The sequence below is a fragment of the Panicum virgatum genome, chromosome 4K, assembly GCF_016808335.1.
Source record: "Panicum virgatum strain AP13 chromosome 4K, P.virgatum_v5, whole genome shotgun sequence".
NCBI classification, from domain to species: domain Eukaryota; kingdom Viridiplantae; phylum Streptophyta; class Magnoliopsida; order Poales; family Poaceae; genus Panicum; species Panicum virgatum.
This window is the reverse complement of record NC_053139.1, coordinates 1,056,440-1,073,861: the sequence shown is the minus strand read 5'-3', so window position 1 is coordinate 1,073,861 and position 17,422 is coordinate 1,056,440. Positions and strand designations below refer to the sequence as shown.

Here is a 17,422-nt window from a genome sequence, read left to right as displayed (position 1 = left end):
ATCGCCAAGAGCATGGACATAGTGGAGTGGTGGTGTGATGCTCCTGTAACAAAAATTATGTGAGATGAACAAAAATGGCTGCTAAAAAAAGAAAGAACACAGTGGAGGAACAAGGCAGCTAAATGAAGTATAGGAAATAAAAGCAACGATCGTGATGGTCAGTGCTGCAGCGTCATTTGCAAGGGAAACACAAACCGAAAAGGCAAGAAACGACCTGGTGAGCTCGGTTCACTTAAAAGATTGGTTTCAACAAGGGAAAAGGCATATATTTTGTGTAGTTTTTTTTCCGCTGAAATCGGCCCAATACAACACAGACGAAGGCACAAAATTAAACTTAAAACAACGAAAAAAATAAGAATAAAAAAGAAGAAGGATTTGAATCCCGGTATACAGACCAAATTCCACCTCCACCATCTCGCCAGCAAATTATGTGTAATACATAATGGAATATATATACTAATATACAAAATATGAGCATTAATGAATCGTGGTGGTTGTTCCACTGGTCAGACCACTGAACCAGTGAACCGACGACCTCGCCGGTTCAGCTTTTCATTTTATGGCCACTATACGCACGTGCGCACCCACAATTTCTTTACCATCTATAATATTTTCTTCGATGAAACGGGAGTGTGGCAAGCTCATAAATTTAAGAGCAATACTCTACTGATCGACTTGCTGTGCAATATTCTAATAATTCGTGCTGAAATTGGTAAACCAACCGCATCGCATTCACACGTGAATCATTTATGGCCCTTCTATTCATCAAACATAACAAATCTTGCAATCAGAAATGGTAGGATCAAATCAATATTACCTTTGTAGTAGGGTGCCGCACCGATCGGAGGGGGTGCGCGCCTCACCCCTTGGCAGCGGCAGCACAACAGATCGGAAGAGCTGCATGCGTCACCCCTTGGCGGCGACGACACAACAAATCAGAGGGGGTGCGCGTGTCACCCCTTGGGAACAACGACGATGGTGGTGGCAGCACAGTAGATCGAAGGGTGCGCACATGTCACCCTTTGGCGGTGGCGGCACACCAGATTGGGAGGGGGTGCGTGTGTCACCCATTGGCGATAGCGGCGGCGGCACACCAAATCAGTAGGGGTGTGCGCCTCACCCCTTCGGGGTGGCGGTGACGGCAGCGGCACAACATATCGGAGGGGGTGCGCGCGTCACCTCTTGATGGCGGCGGTGTCGGACCATAGTGGTGGTTGTGGTATCCATGTGTGTGATGCACTCCATGGTCTTAGCTCCCATAACAAAAATTATGTGAGATGAACAAAATGGCTGCTAAAAAAGAAAGAACGCAGTGGATGAACAGGTACCAAAATGAAGTAGAAAATAAAAGCAATGATCATGTAGTGATGGTCAGTGCTACAACGTCATTTGCAAGGGAAAACTACACAAAGCAAAAAGGCAAGAACCAGCGACCTCGCCAGCTCGGTTTACTTAAAAGATTGGTTTCAGCAAGGGAAAAGACACACATTCCGTGTAGTTTTTCCAGTTGAAATCGACCCATATGACACAGATGAAGGCACAAAACTTAAAACAATGAACAAAATAAGAATAAAAAAGGAAGAAGGGTTTGAATCCTGGTCTATAGACAGGAAATTTTGTGTAATCCATAATGGGATATACACTGATATACAGAATATGAGCATTACTGAATTGTAATGGTCGTTCCATTGGTCGGACCTCGAACCAGTGAACCGATGACCTCATCCTTTCAGCTTTTCATTTTATGGTCCTTTTATGCACACGCACGCACCCACAATTCCTTTACCATTCTTCGGTGAAATAGAAGTTTGGCAAACTCATAAATTTAAGAGCAACACTCTACTGGTCAACTTGCTATGCAATATTTTAATAATTCATTCTAAAATTGGTAAACCAACTGCAGTGTATTCACACGTGAATCATTTGTGATCCTTTTATTCGTCTAAACATAACAAATCTTGCAATCACAAATGGTAGGATCAAAATCAATATTACCTTTGCAGGAGGGTGCGGCGCACCGGCGGTGGCGGATGTCGCGTGCCGTCCTTTACCGGAGGGCCCCCTGGAGCAGCTGGATGGAGGGCGTCGATCGTAGGGACATCAAAAGAGGTACTTTTAGGCGGCTGAACGGATTCCAGTAGCTAGATGGAGGGGTGTGCACCTCACTCCTTGGCGGCGGATGTCGAATGCCATCCTTTACCCCGCAGGGGGGAGGGGGTACGCACCTCACCCCTTGGCGGCGGTGGCACAACAGATCGGAGGGGGTGCACACCTCACCCCTTGGTGGCAATGGCGGCGGCGGCGACACACCAGATTGAGAGGGGGGTTGTGCGCCTCACCGCATGGCGGCGGCGGCAATGGTGGTTGTCGTGGGGATTCTAGGGGTACCCACAGCCGGGTGGCGGAATGCACCCGCCTATTCCCCTGTGAGGGAGTACTCGGGGAAGAACTAGGCGATGAGGCTGAATCTACGCTGGGATAGGGGCTCAAAACACACGATTTAGAGTGGTTCGGGCCGCCGGAGCGTAATACCCTACGTCCACTGCGAGATGTATTGTTCTTGGTTGTGTGTATGAACCTATCCTCTGCTGGCCTTGGCTCTTGCTCAGCCTGAGGTCTTCTAGCGACGCTCCCCCTTTTATAGATCAAGGGGGAACGGATACATAGGACGTTGATGCCCCGACAGGTGGGCCCAACGTGGCTGTGGCTACCGCGGTAGCGAATCTTTTCCTCCGATAGGCGTACTGCTGCTCTTCTGACCCAGGGGGGTCTTTCCTTGTCCCGTCAGCTAGGTGCCCGTTGGAGTAGCGTAGCTTGCGGCGTAGCCTGCTGAGGCTATTATGTAGGCGTCATAATGGGCGAAACCGAGCCGTCGTATCCATCTGCTATGGCAGACTGGCAGGCGCGGCGTGGGCGGCGCCAGCGGCTCCACTACCTTGGTAATACGCGATCAATAGTGCCTCCTGGTCAAAGAATCGCCTCGGCTTCCACTGTATCAATGCGGGGCGTCCACCTACCGCAATAAATGCAGTGGTGGGTGAGGCTTTGTATGGAGACCAAGCGCCCTTGTATACGTGTCCGCGCCGGACCACCCAGAGGTAGGGCGTCAGCTTCTTCCCTTAGCGAGGGGTCCGGTTACCATACAAGAGGTCCGGGACCCTATGAGGGGTCCGGGACTTCCGCGGGGGTCCGGACCCTTCGGGAGGTCCGGAGCCCCGGCTGTTCGGGCTGCCCGCCTCCTCCGGGACACACGTCGTTCCCGGATCTTTCCCAGTCGTGAGGCAGGTCCGGGACCGTTGCCGAGAGAACAGAACTCCGGACCACAGGGGTCCGGCTGTTTGGACGTAGTCAAGGATAACTATAAGGCCCTTGCCTAGACACAGCAAGAGGGGGTACCCCAGTCCTGGGGTACCGACAGTGGCCCCCGGGCCCACCTCGGGAGAGGTACGAACCCGCGGGTGGGCCACTATTGTGATGTGTTTCTACGCAAGCTCGGTTGCGTTGGTGTGCTCATGCAGAGAGCGGGTGCCCCGGACCCCTGAGGCCGGTACACCTGTTGCCAGGCTCAGGTACTAGAGAGCTCTCCTTAGGGCGACGAGGGTGTAGGCTTAGGGTACGGAACCAAACTAAGCGGCAACACAGACCTCGGGTCGCTCAGGGAGCAAGCACCACTTCCCGGACCCGGCACTTGGAGCGACCGTGGCGAGCGGTCTCCGCCGGAGCGGGCCACCGGAGTGGACTTGGAGCGACCGTGGCGAGCGGTCTCCGCCGGAGCGGGCCACCGGAGTGGACTTGGAGCGACCGTGGCGAGCGGTCTCCACCGGAGCGGGCCACCGGAGTGGACATGGAGCGACCGTGGCGAGCGGTCTCCGCCGGAGCGGGCCACCGGAGTGGACTTGGAGCGACCGTGGCGAGCGGTCTCCGCCGGAGCGGGCCACCGGAGTGGACATGGAGCGACCGTGGCGAGCGGTCTCCGCCGGAGCGGGCCACCGGAGTGGACTTGGAGCGACCGTGGCGAGCGGTCTCCGCCGGAGCGGGCCACCGGAGTGGACTTGGAGCGACCGTGGCGAGCGGTCTCCGCCGGAGCGGGCCACCGGAGTGGACTTGGAGCGACCGTGGCGAGCGGTCTCCGCCGGAGCGGGCCACCGGAGTGGACTTGGAGCGACCGTGGCGAGCGGTCTCCGCCGGAGCGGGCCACCGGAGTGGACTTGGAGCGACCGTGGCGAGCGGTCTCCGCCGGAGCGGGCCACCGGAGTGGACTTGGAGCGACCGTGGCGAGCGGTCTCCGCCGGAGCGGGCCACCGGAGTGAACTTGGAGCGACCGTTGCTGACAATCCGATGAAGGATGTTACCGGACCTCACAGTAAGGTGCAAAGAAACCAAGCCTTATACTAGAAGAGAGCCCGGGACCTCTAAAGACAGCAGTCCTGGATACTAGAGTACTTGTAACAGGGTAGTGAAGTGCGTAAACTTAGGGTACATCACCAGGCTAAGCCACGCGGAGCTTCTCTACCCCAGGATACAAATACCACTTCTCCAGAGCAGGTCCTTAGGGGTCCGGACTGTCTTCCAGCTAGAAGGGGTGTCTTCACCTGACCACAAGCCAGCAACTTAACTTGGATTGTTAGCAATAAGGGAAACTCCGGTCAAGAGGAAAGAATAGTTAAACCAAGGCGAATAAATGTAATCAGGGTGGAGCCTAGGTAAAACTGAGGAAGAAAATCTCCTTTATTATTGTGGTTGTCACGGTATACATCGGAGGTCGGGATTACGAGGTCGGACCTCCACCGCTCCGGACCGCTTTTGCCTGTTTGTGTGATAGGGCCAGAGGTCGGGTTTACAAGGTCGGACCTTGACCGCTCTGGACACACACGTAGACGCCACGCTATTACAAAGGAGAAAATCTCTCATTCCTTTCTTAGGAGTAACCTACGGCTGCATGCTATACAGCGCGTGAAGGCGCCCTGGATGTGCCTGAACCGCATCATCCAGCATCACCTCGGGAGTTCGAGGGACCCCTCCTTGCCTAAGAGCTGTCACATGCTTACATGGCATGAGACAAATTCTTTGGCTTTGACTGGAAGAGGCCCCCTCCCCCTGCCGTCGCCGTTGCCGATGGAAACCAGAGCGCTTGCGCAGCAGATGGACCGGCGCGACGCGTGGAGAAGTGCGGTCGATCGCCGGCTTGTCCTTGGTGCTAGCGCCAGGGGCCCCCGCACGAGGAGGCGGGGTCCTGTCTGCAGCAGCGCCGAGCAACGCTGAGGTGGATCTCCGGCGCTGGAGACGGCAGGACGACACGGTCAACTTCCTCCGGGATGGCCGTCGGCTCCAGGCTCCATATTGAGAGAAAGCCTTGAGCCGACGCCATGCCACCGCAGAGGAGGCGTGGCCGTTGCTTGAGAGAAAACCTTGAGTCGACGTAGGGGCGGCAGCGCGCAGCGGCGCCTCCGCTGTGCGCTGCCACGCCGGCTCTGAGGTGTCGCAGTGGCGACGCATAGCAGGCGTCGCTGCCGTGCGCCGCCGCACCGAGGGCGTTGGAGCGCCGGTGCCATGGCATGTGAAGTGAGTGTGGCGCTGCCTTGCTTCATCTTCTCGCTCGTCGTTGCAGAGGATGAACACGGCCCAGAAGCCCGAAAATCCAGCCAACGCCTATCTTCCCCACGGACGGTGCCAAAATGTCGTGGGGATTCTAGGGGTACCCACAGCCGGGTGGCGGAATGCACCCGCCTATTCCCCTGTGAGGGAGTACTCGGGGAAGAACTAGGCGATGAGGCTGAATCTACGCTGGGATAGGGGCTCAAAACACACGATTTAGAGTGGTTCGGGCCGCCGGAGCGTAATACCCTACGTCCACTGCGAGATGTATTGTTCTTGATTGTGTGTATGAACCTATCCTCTGCTGGCCTTGGCTCTTGCTCAGCCTGAGGTCTTCTAGCGACGCTCCCCCTTTTATAGATCAAGGGGGAACGGATACATAGGACGTTGATGCCCCGACAGGTGGGCCCAACGTGGCTGTGGCTACCGCGGTAGCGAATCTTTTCCTCCGATAGGCGTACTACTGCTCTTCTGACCCAGGGGGGTCTTTCCTTGTCCCGTCAGCTAGGTGCCCGTTGGAGTAGCGTAGCTTGCGGCGTAGCCTGCTGAGGCTATTATGTAGGCGTCATAATGGGCGAAACCGAGCCGTCGTATCCATCTGCTATGGCAGACTGGCAGGCACGGCGTGGGCGGCGCCAGCGGCTCCACTACCTTGGTAATACGCGATCAATAGTGCCTCCTGGTCAAAGAATCGCCTCGGCTTCCACTGTATCAATGCGGGGCGTCCACCTACCGCAATAAATGCAGTGGTGGGTGAGGCTTTGTATGGAGACCAAGCGCCCTTGTATACGTGTCCGCGCCGGACCACCCAGAGGTAGGGCGTCAGCTTCTTCCCTTAGCGAGGGGTCCGGTTACCATACAAGAGGTCCGGGACCCTATGAGGGGTCCGGGACTTCCGCGGGGGTCCGGACCCTTCGGGAGGTCCGGAGCCCCGGCTGTTCGGGCTGCCCGCCTCCTCCGGGACACACGTCGTTCCCGGATCTTTCCCAGTCGTGAGGCAGGTCCGGGACCGTTGCCGAGAGAACAGAACTCCGGACCACAGGGGTCCGGCTGTTTGGACGTAGTCAAGGATAACTATAAGGCCCTTGCCTAGACACAGCAAGAGGGGGTACCCCAGTCCTGGGGTACCGACAGTGGTACAGCAGATTGAAGGGGGGGAGGGCGCGTGTCATTCTTGGCGGCGGCGGCGACACAACAGACTAATGTAGTCAGGTGGGGTGGGGTATTCCAACCCTAGAATGCATCTTTTATATGATGGCAGAGGGCAAGTAATTTACTACCATCTCCACGGGCAATTTTGTAAACGGTTTACAAAATTGATAGATTTTTTTCTCCGAATCCTAAGCGATGGGCTCGGATGATTCTTACGTATAGTTGTTCGCTCCTGCCTAGAAGGATCGGTGGGCCAATTTTGATGGCAATTTTGTTGTCATTAAATCTATGCCCTAATTTTTGTGATAGATAAAATAATATTAGACAATCCTTAATATCTTCTAAATTGTAACAACCCTTGTCAAATGGAGACACTAGCGAGATCTGGGCAAAGATTGTCGGCCAGCTGCAAGGGGGGAGGAAGAAAGCATAATGATCATGTGTTCTTGATTTATCAATTAACTAATGCCCTCTCCCACAACATAATACCAACGTATATACAGTTGGTATTCGAAGTAAGTCAGATAAATGCAAGCCTATTAGAGCAACTCCAGTAGGGTTTATAAATTTGGGTGAGCAAATATCTATTTAGAAACTCACTTCTAAATTTTACTCGCCCAAATATGGGTCTCCACTCCAGCAGGCCGAGTAAATTGGGTTTCTATTGAGGGACCATAGTTGGCAGCCCAAATAGAGGGCCACCAAATTCGGGGGGGGGGGGGGGGGTCGGGGGAGAAATTTGGAAGGCCTACCAAAATGGCAGCCCATTTGGAAGGCCTGCTGGAGATCAATTTTTTGTACTTACCGAGCAAATATGGATATGACAGCCCATTTAGTAGCCCTACTGAAGTTGCTCTTAGGCTATTATAGGTCGTTGATCCACTTAGACTTGTTATTCATAGTTTGATTCTATTAATGTCAAAGTTGTCATCTAAATATCACAGCTACTGTACTAAATAAGCAAAACATCCACCCACTCGCGCGGACACACCCACACCCACACAACACACACACACCCCACACAGCACAGCACACAGACGCGCGCGCATACACACACCAAAGAAAACACAAACACACACGCACACACACATACACACATGTATACAACACAACACACATGGACACACACCATTTACCATATGTAGTATTTTCTTCGCGAAATAGGAGTGGCAGGCCCATCATTTAAGAGCAACACTATACCAAACCACTTGCTAGAATATATTATAATAAATCATGTAATAAACCAACTACAAAGAATTCAGATGTGAATCATTTGCAACCCTTTTATCTATCTTGCAGTCAAAGATGGGCGGGATCAAAACGAACGTCAAATGACAAGCTTCTGGTAGCCAGATGGAGTGTGCGACTTGAATTAGAAACTTCTAGAAGTTACTAGTGCAGATTGATAAACTCCTTTACGACAGAATAAACTCCATGAATCCTGACGTGGAAGGTTCTAGAAGTTACTAGTGCGGAGCTCTTAGAACTTGCAACCGATGTTTGTGTGAAAACACTGTGTTTGGTATTTTGATCTAGTATGTTAGCAAGAGCAATGTGAACTTGATTTATTTGGCACGAGTACTTTGCGCGCGCCCAGCGCTAGCGAAATAAAATTTATCCCAATAGCGAAGTAATTGTACTGTTAAAGTACGGAGCATAAAGTTTCCTTTTCTTATTGGAAGATGGATACATAGAGGTATATGACGCTAATTCCAAAAAAAAAGAGGCAAGATTAAGTATGGAGTTTGCTTGTTCGCACGGGAAGTAGTCCTCCGGTTCTGTTTTCTGCGCCAAAAAAATAATTAACCTATTAAATCAACCAAAGCTTGCAACTTCACACGACATTATAATATTTATTTATAGGATACTACAATCGCTGAAGAGAGAATGTTTATATAGATTTATAACCTGAACCAACATTGAGATATGTTTATATAGATTTATAACCTGAACCAACATTGAGATGCTTTTTTGATTGGCATTAAGTTCACTCTTGTTCTTGATCGCCAAAAAAAAAGTTCATTCTTGTTCTACATTATTACTATAGGATAGGACTTTTTTTAAGAACTTTTAAGTATTTAATTAGACAATAATATAACTCCTCAGTATAAGTATTGCTTAAATTTGAGTAAAACTAATCCTAGACATTGTATGTTCAGATTAGAAGATAAGATAAATGAATTGACACACAGCAGGATGAGCTATATAGAAATTTCCTAAAATAAAAAAACTATCAGGAACATATAATACTCTAGTGTGTAACATAGTTAAGGGAACGCAAGGAGCAAAATGACCTTACCATGATGGAGATGTTGTAGCTGGAATCAAATTATTTTTTCCCTTACAGCATCAATGGCAAGTTAATCAGTCTTTTTCATTTGCATAAATGCATCTAAACATTGAAATGTAATTTTAAGATCATAATGAGTAACAAATAAGCTTTGGTGTACTCATAAAATAAGTAGATGTGATACAATTAGGCAACAACCAACTCATTAGTTGACCCACCAGGAGCCATGACAATAACCATTGCATTCCGCAATGACTTATTGGTGATAATGTCCGTAGGCTTGAAGTCTATCTTTAGCAATTCTAAAAGATACTTCCCAGAAAGGCGGCATTCCTCAAGTTTTAGTGGGTCTCCAGCAGGAGTTGAAGAACTTTGGTACATAAAGCACAAAGAAATATTGATTAAGAATAGTTAATCTATGTAAATGACGCAGACTAATGTAATAAAATATTTTTCATTGCTTCACAACAAACAGGTTAAAGATTAAGACATTAATTGCAGCTGTATGGAAGGCTCATGCCAATGGCCTTGATAACCGATGAAATCATGTTAGCTGTGTACATACCACATGCACCTGCACCTGCACCTGGAAATGAATTGCGGAGCACGTTCTTTCTTTGCTCATCACTGATTGATCCACTGACATATTGTCCGTAGCAATGCATAAAAATTAAATTAAAAGGTAGATTAAGTACATATATATAAGAATTTAAGTCGCTAAATAGGTAAAAGGTAGTAAATATACCTGGAAAGCAAATACTATGTCATAAGAATTGCCCTGAAAGTGACCAGGCTGCATTGAAAATAAATTTCGTTAGAAAATTGACAGTATATGAACAATTTAAAGAATTAAATATATTTAACAGGTTATTGTGTCACTGGTTAAGGATCCAAAATACAGATGGTGCCAGCCACATTAACCTAGATTTCTAGTATAAATAATTCTGCATGCAATTATCAGCCATTAAGTTATAATGGTGCATATCATGATTCTAAGTTCTGGAGAGTGGTTCAGTCCATGAAAATTATCATTCAGTCATTCAGATATTCAAACCAATAAAACAATTCAGGGAAAAGGTTGAGAACTAATCGACCCTTCTCCAAAGCTTCAAAGTTTATCCTGTTCTCTCAATATAATTGTTAAAAATCAAAGCTTTCAGAATCAACTCCGGAAGACAACATCACAAGCACATTGCAAAAACTGCTAGCAAAAATATGCAAGGGTATGTAGCTAGGAGAGCATTTATATCAGCATCAGCTATAGAAGAATGAAGCACAAGCAGCATTTACAGTGGCAAGCTATATCTGTTTCATAGTACCAAAGAAGTCATTAACTGAAGATAATGTGACATGTTTATGTGAAGTAGAATCAATCAAACACAGGACTCCAACCCTTGAGAGTAAATAGCAAACTAATCTCTAAACTAACAGGTCTTCTTAACATAAGTCATACATACAGAGTGGGTTACCTGCAATTTCACATTCACACACAGACCTGCAGCTAGCTAGAACATGTATTGGAAGAAAGGACAACTAGCTAGAATGAGAAAATGAAAGAAGCTGCCTGCTATCAATAGTTCTCTAGTCAATACTCAAATACCATGCATTAAAGTAAAACACGGGGAAAAAAACACAAATTTTGAAGCAGAGGAACCAAACATACACTTGCAATATGATGCAGCGACAACTTCAGATCCTACTTAGCAGCACACAGAACCAACAGATCCTTTACCTTGCACCTAGAAGTGACCTTGAAATTAGCAATTGCAGCCTGCAAAACCCAAGCAAAAAAGTTTTCAGCCGCAGAAGGCTGCAGCGTCAAACTAATTGCTCATTAGTTTAAAAAAATAAATTAACCTAAACTCCAAGATAGCAATTCGTGGAACATAATTAAGTGAGCAATACAGATAGCAGATGTGGAATCTACATGATTAAGAAGATGAGACAAAGCGTAACACAGAACTTTTCTGTAGGAAGCATCAGCAATGGTTACTGTAAATAAACAATAATAATGTGGCTACGGTTGAGCATAGGAGACATACCCGAAGAGGAGCAGAACACATGAAGGAGCAGGAGGCACGGATGGCCATCACCGAAGCCACATTGGAAGACCTAAAACTCAATAAACAGAACAAGATTTCAGGCAAATTTCATAGCGCCTGTGAGAGAAGAAGCACAAATAGATACGGAGGGAAGGGGAAGGGGAAGGAAGCAAACGTACTGTACGGAGTGAAGAAGGGGACCAGCGTGCGTGCAAGGGAAGCCGTAGGGACGGGAGGAGCTCGCCGGGCAGGAGGGCGTGGAGTAGCATGCGACGAAGTGGAAGCAAGTCGTAGGGACACAAGGAGCTCACCGGGCAGAGACGCGAGGAGCAGGAAAGGAAGTGAGAGGGAGAGAACGGAGGGAGGAAGAGAAGCACAGAAAGAAGGGTTTTTTTATCCATACCATTACAATTTTCAAAGTTTGGAGAAACGCCATTACTATTCGTCTATTTCGAAACATACCATTACAATTTTTTGTTTCTCGCAAAAATGACACGGAATACGTATGAAGACAACATGGACCCAGCTGCAGGTGTATATGAATACGTATATTGCATTGAAGGCCCTCTCTCCTATCACTGACTCACGGGCCCCACATGTCATCTTCTTCTTCCTCCCTCCTTCCCTGCCGCCCTCCTCCTCCCCGCGGCCGAGGTCGAGCTCGAGGCGGCTCTCCACCCGACGCCGGATCTGAGCGAACACGCCGCGACGCCGGAATAGGGGCTCAGGGCGAGGCCGGGGACGACGACGGGGGTGGCGGGGCAGACCAGTCGCGCGCCGCCCCTGCTCCTCCCTCCCGGGACCGGCGGGGCGGAGCTGCTGCTGCCCGCGCCACCGGTCCGCCGCCGTTCGCGCCCTCGTCCTTTCCTCACGCGCCATCCGTGCCGCCCACGAGCAGGGGGATGGGGCACAGGGAGCACGGGAGGGAGGCGCCGGTGCCGGGAAGGGAGGCTGTGCGCGTGCTGGGAGGAAGATGGCGGCCGGCGAGCGCGGAGAAGGCAAGGGTCGTGGCCGGCGCGCCGACAGAGGGAGCAGGGGCCTCTCGCGAGGGGGGATGCAGGAGCAGCGCCGGCGAGCGGGAAGGGATGGAGGAGCAGGGGAGCCGGCCGCCACGCGCTCGCCGCCATCCTCCGATGCGAGGCCTGCTCGAGCTCCCCGGCGCGGAGGGCCGTGCGCCACCCTGGGGCGCTCTAGAGGTAGCAGGGGAGGAGGACAGGGGAGGGGAGGAGGCGGTCGTGCGCCACGCCGCACCGCGTCTCCGGCCGGCCACTCGCCACGCCGCGCTCCTGCCCGGGGAGGGAGCAGGGGAGGGAGGGAGGCCAGCTCCGCCGTGCCGAGGAGCCTGTGCGCCACGCCGCCCTGCTGCTCGTCCTCCCTGCCGAGCCCTAAGGCGTGCTGGCGGCGGCGCGTGGCCGGAGGAGGGAGGAGGAGATGCAGAGGCGGCAGGGAAGGAGGAGAGAGAAAATGGGAGGAGGAGGGCGGCAGGAAAGGATGAAGAAGAAGATGACATGTGGGGCCCGCGAGTCAGTGATAGGAGAGAGGGTCTTCAATGCAATATACGTATTCATATACACATGCAGCTGGGCCCATGTTGTCTTCATACGTATTCCGTGTCATTTTTGCGAGAAACGAAAAATTGTAATGGTATGTTTCGAAATAGACGAATAGTAATGGTGTTTCTCCAAACTTTGAAAATTGTAATGGTATGGATCCAAAAAACCCAAGAAAGAAAGGATAAGGCTATGGGGATGACTAGAGAAGACTCAGGAGCGACGGCACAAGCCGAGCAGCCTAGCGAGTCACCATACCAGGTGAGGCGGATGTTGTGACGAGCATGGCCGCGGCAGCCCAGCGACTGATTATCTAGAGGCGGCACTTGGGCGTCGTTGGGCACGCTGGTGGAGGCGGCGATGGAGGAAGAGGCGTCGAGGTCGGGCCCAGGGGGTCTGGCGGCCCCTGACTAGATCAAGGCGCGGCCGAGGTGGGAGAGGGGAAGGTGTTGGCAATGAATCGAAAAGGAGACTCACCGGAGACGACGAATCTCGACGGTGGCCGGCGTCGACAGAAGGAGGTGGCATGGCGGTGGGGGGCACCTGACGAGCGAGCCCGAATGGAGAGGGCGGCCGGCCCAGCAGCAGCGCCATGATGTGGGAGCAGCCGTGGTGGTTGGAGTTGGCCTGTACGCCGGGACGGCAGCTGCAGTAGCTGGCCCCGCGCCGCAGGCGCACGGGGGATGGGGACGGCGAGGAGGCGCTTAGAGGAGGAGACCGGGGTGCGGATCCGGCTATCCGGGTGGCGCGGAGCAGAGGGCGCGCCGGGGGCGGGGACGGCATAACGTCGCGGAGGCGCGTGGAGGAGGAGGTGGGCTGGCATGCGGCCGCGGGCGCACGGGGACGGGGACAGAGATGGCGAGGAATCACGTGAGGAGGAGGTCGGGGCGCGGATCCGGTTGTCCGGCCGGCAGGGAGAGTAGAAGCTGCGGCCGCGCCCTTGCGCAGGCTGCGCGGCGGGAGACGGCGAGGTGAGGACGCGGCGAAGGCCGCCGCCGCGAGCCCCAGGAACCGCACGTCCGCCATCGCCGGCGTGTCGTCGCCGCCGCGACGCCGGTCTCCTCGGCACGCTGCTGCCGCAATGGCCGCCGCCGCCGCCTTCAGAACAGCAGCGGGCCGTCCCTTGCCCTCTTGCCACTGCACTTGATCCTCTTCAGCAGGTAAGGCCTATGAGGGAGGAGGCTGGGCGGCGAGGATCGGGCACTCCCACGGCGGCGCCTCGCCGGGACGCGAGCCCGCGGCGCAGGGGACGAGGGAGGAGGCGGGGGGTGAGTTGCCGAGGAGAGCGAGCCGTCGGCCACGAGAGCCGCGAGAAAGAGCCAGCGGCTAGGAGAGCCGCGCGTGCGCTAGCACGGGAGCATCGTAGGATCACGGGTTGACGACTGATATCGCGTGACTGCAGAGTGAAGTCAAGAAGCCCAACTGCAGAGGATCTGATTCCTGTGAGGAGGTTGCAGGCACACAGAGGAAGATGGGAAAGCTCTGGAAGTGAAAGTGAAGCGAAAAATATTTACTGTTACAATGGCGCACGGGTGAGGTGAATATGAGCCATTGATTTACCATCACACGCTGTAAATTTTTTTGCTGACGTGGCCCATTAAGGAGGGGAAATAAGGAGGGGAGAAAGCTGAAAGCGTGCTTTTTAATATATAGATAGAAAAGAAATGCATCACGTGACGGAGTTGGCCGGAACCGCATGGAACTCGTGCACGACGCCGTCGATCTCGATGGCGCTGCACCCTGGTTCCTTGGTCAGCTTGCTCCTCCTCATCTTCTTCCTCACCCGCACCGCTCGGCCGTGCCGTCCCCTGGAGGCGTACATGTTCGACATGAGCACGTAGTCCCCGGAGTCGCCGTCGTCGTCGTTCATGCTACGCATCAGCCGCTCGGCTCGCTCGACGTCGCCGCGCGCCCGGCAGGCCGCGAGGAGGGAGCCCCGGACGAGCGCGTCGGGCGTCGCGGGCATCGCCGCCACGAGCGCCTCCGCCTCGTCCAGCCTCCCCGCGCGGCCGAGCATGTCGACGGCGCAGCCGTAGTGCTCGATGCCCGGCGTCACGCCGTGGCACCGCGCCATGTCCCTCAGGTGCCGGAGCCCCTCCTCGACGCGGCCGGCGTGGCAGCACGCGGAGAGCACGCCGAGGAGCGCCACCGCGTTCGGGCGCACGCCGGCTCGCCGCATGGCCGCGAACAGAGCCAGGGCGTCCTCGGCGCGGCCGTGCGTCGCGAGCCCCAGGATCATGGACGCGTACGTGTACACGTCGCGCCGCGCCATGCCGTCGAACACCGCGACGGCTTGGTCGACCGCACCGCACTTGGCGTACATGTCAAGCAGAGCGTTGCCGACGACGCCGTCGGCCTCGCGGCGCCCCAGCTGCCGGCGCATGTAGGCGTGCACCCACCGCCCGGTGTCGAGCGCGCCGAGCTGGGCGCACGCGCCGAGGACGGCGACGAGCGTCGCGTCGTCCGGGCGCACCCCCGCGCGCTGCATCTCCCGGAACAGGGCCAGCGCCTCGCCGTGCTCGCCGGTGCGGGCGAACGCCGAGATCATCGTGTTCCATGACACGACGGTCTTGCTCGCCGGCATAGCCCTGAACCACCGGTGCGCCGCCGCCACGTCGCCGCACTTGGCGTACATGTCCACCAGCGCGTTCCACGCGACGACGTCGAGGGCGACCTCCGCGGCCGCGACGCGCCGGTGCGCCTCCCTGGCGAGCGCGAGGTCCCTCACCTCGGCGCAGGCCGCGAACCCCGCGGCGGCCGCCACCGCGTCCACGGCCACGCCGCAGCCGCCGTCCGCCATCTCGAGGAACAGCGCAACGGCCTCGTCGGGGAACCCCAGCCGCGCGTGGCCGGTCACCATGGCCGTCCAGGAAACCACGTCCCGGCCGTCCGGGAACCCGTGGAACAGGGCCCCCGCGGCGGCGCGGTCGCCGCGCGCGAGGTAGAGCGCGATGAGGCTGTTGCGGACGGTGCGCTCGCGTTCCAGCCCCAGCTTGGCGGCGTGGGCGTGCACCGCCGCCGCGGAGGCGGAGGAGGAGGACGCGGAGACTGCCTTGATGAACACCCGGAGGCCGCGGGCGTCGGTCGGGGCGCCTTGCCGGAGCGACGCCGACACAGCGTCGGCCCTCGGATCTCCATGCCCAAGACGGTCGTGAATTGGAGTTGCTGGCTTGGTGCTGTGCGGGAGATGGAGTGGCTTGTGCTGGAAAGGATAGGGCGCCATGGCCACAGGTGAGTGAGCTGCACACTTGCACTGTGGTGCCGCGCGCCGCGCCGTGGCCTCTGCTTGGAGTTTTGGATAAGCACAGAGAGGCTGAAGTGTGGGGGCGGATGTGCAGGCGCCAATTCCTGTAGGGCATTTGAAACGTTGGATCGAAGCTGGGACTCTCCGGGTGTGTTTAGTTGGTGAAATTTTTTGGATTTGGCTACTGTAGTACTTTCGTTTTTATTTGGTAATTAATGTTCAATTTTAGACTAATTAGACTCAAAAGATTCATCTCATCATTTACAACTAAACTGTATAATTGGTTATTTTTTTAAACTGCATTTAATATTCCATGCATGTGTCTAAATATTCGATGTGACAGAAAATTTTGAAATTTTTTTTGGAACTAAACAAGGCCCAAGTCAAGAGCTGTTAAACGAACAGCCAAAGAGCTGTTCAACATTCGATGGTCACTGTCAATTTATAAACCTAAATCACTCTCGAAAACTGATAGAATAAAATTTCAGTCTGCTCCACCCCCCTTTTCTCGCTGCTACAGGAAAGAAGGGCGAAAAACAGGCAATCGCCGTTTCCGGCGGCAATTCCTTCGATCCCCTTCCTCTCCGGTGGCCAGACCGGCACGGGAGATGGAGGTGGATCTAGGAATTGCCATGCAGATGTGTATAGTCTAGATTTCTATTTTCCTAGGTCGCTCGCTGTCGGTAGATGGTGGAGCTAGAGTTAGCCGAGGGGGCGGCGGTCCTCTGCTGCTTGTGTGTCCGGGCAGCGGCGGCGAGGCGGCGGCGGCGGCGGCGACATCGTGGAATAATGCTCCAACTCCTCCTCGCCTGGCGGTGTTTTACTCCGGTGCCAGCGAGTTTGGGTGCTTTTGTACAGGAGTCTAGGCTGGAACTTCGTCGTCTTCAGGTGATGTTGTTCCTTGCCCTTTTCTTCAAGGATGCGGGGTGTGCTGTGGGTGTTGCGGATGGTAGCTAGTTGGATCTGGCTCATGTTTCTCTCGGCGGGGGCAGTCGTCAACGGCGAGCCAAGATCCAGGAGCTAGAGACGTTGGTGCGTGGCTCCAGTTAGGGATGGCAACGGGTACGAAATATCCGCGTACCCGCGGATAGCAAACCCGACAGGCGCGGATACGGGTTTGAATTTGTGTCCGCGGGCACGGGCGCGGGTACAACTCTAAACCCAACGTATATCTTCTAACGGGTTTGAAAAATTGATACCCGAATCCGTAAACCCGCAAACCCACAAATAATGACTCTTGTGATGTATTATGTATGAGACTAGTTCATTTATTTGCTAAGATTTATTTGTTTCCTTAAATAAATAGTGTTGATATGTTGCTTGTTGGATTATAATTTATTAGTGTTCAGATATAGAGGTGCATTTATTAGTATATTAATATTTACATGCTATTAATATGTGTTTGTGTGCTTGATTTTCTAAAACTTGCGAGTATACGTGTGTGCCCATGGGTATGCGGGTATCCGCGGATAGCGGGTACGAGCACCGTTTCCTACCTGTTGCGGGTTGCGGACACGGGCACGGGCGCGGATTTGGGCATTCGGGTATG

At 53.6% G+C, this 17,422-nt stretch overlaps 1 protein-coding gene and 1 long non-coding RNA gene across 8 annotated transcripts; both read right to left on the bottom strand.

Moving 5' to 3' along the window:
* Nucleotides 1-8,326: 8,326 nt before the first annotated feature.
* LOC120702395 lies at nt 8,327-11,464 on the bottom strand. 7 transcript variants are annotated; one of them, XR_005686396.1, is made up of 6 exons: nt 11,259-11,464; nt 11,080-11,149; nt 10,701-10,860; nt 9,783-9,830; nt 8,695-9,676; nt 8,327-8,655 (listed from the first exon to the last, which is right to left on the bottom strand). It is a non-coding gene; the product is annotated as an uncharacterized LOC120702395 (long non-coding RNA). The 7 variants fall into 7 exon arrangements; XR_005686397.1 differs by having other exon boundaries at nt 10,701-10,808; XR_005686393.1 differs by having other exon boundaries at nt 8,695-10,860.
* Nucleotides 11,465-14,298: 2,834 nt separating this feature from the next.
* Nucleotides 14,299-15,852, bottom strand: LOC120704708 (pentatricopeptide repeat-containing protein At1g08070, chloroplastic-like). Its single transcript, XM_039989191.1, has one exon. The coding sequence runs from the start codon at nt 15,850-15,852 to the stop codon at nt 14,299-14,301; it is 1,554 nt and encodes a 517-aa protein (XP_039845125.1).
* Nucleotides 15,853-17,422: the final 1,570 nt, after the last annotated feature.

Excerpts from the sequence above, each read along its gene's own strand:
- LOC120704708 (XM_039989191.1), bottom strand. The coding sequence starts at position 15,852 with ATGGCGCCCTATCCTTTCCAGCACAAGCCACTCCATCTCCCGCACAGC.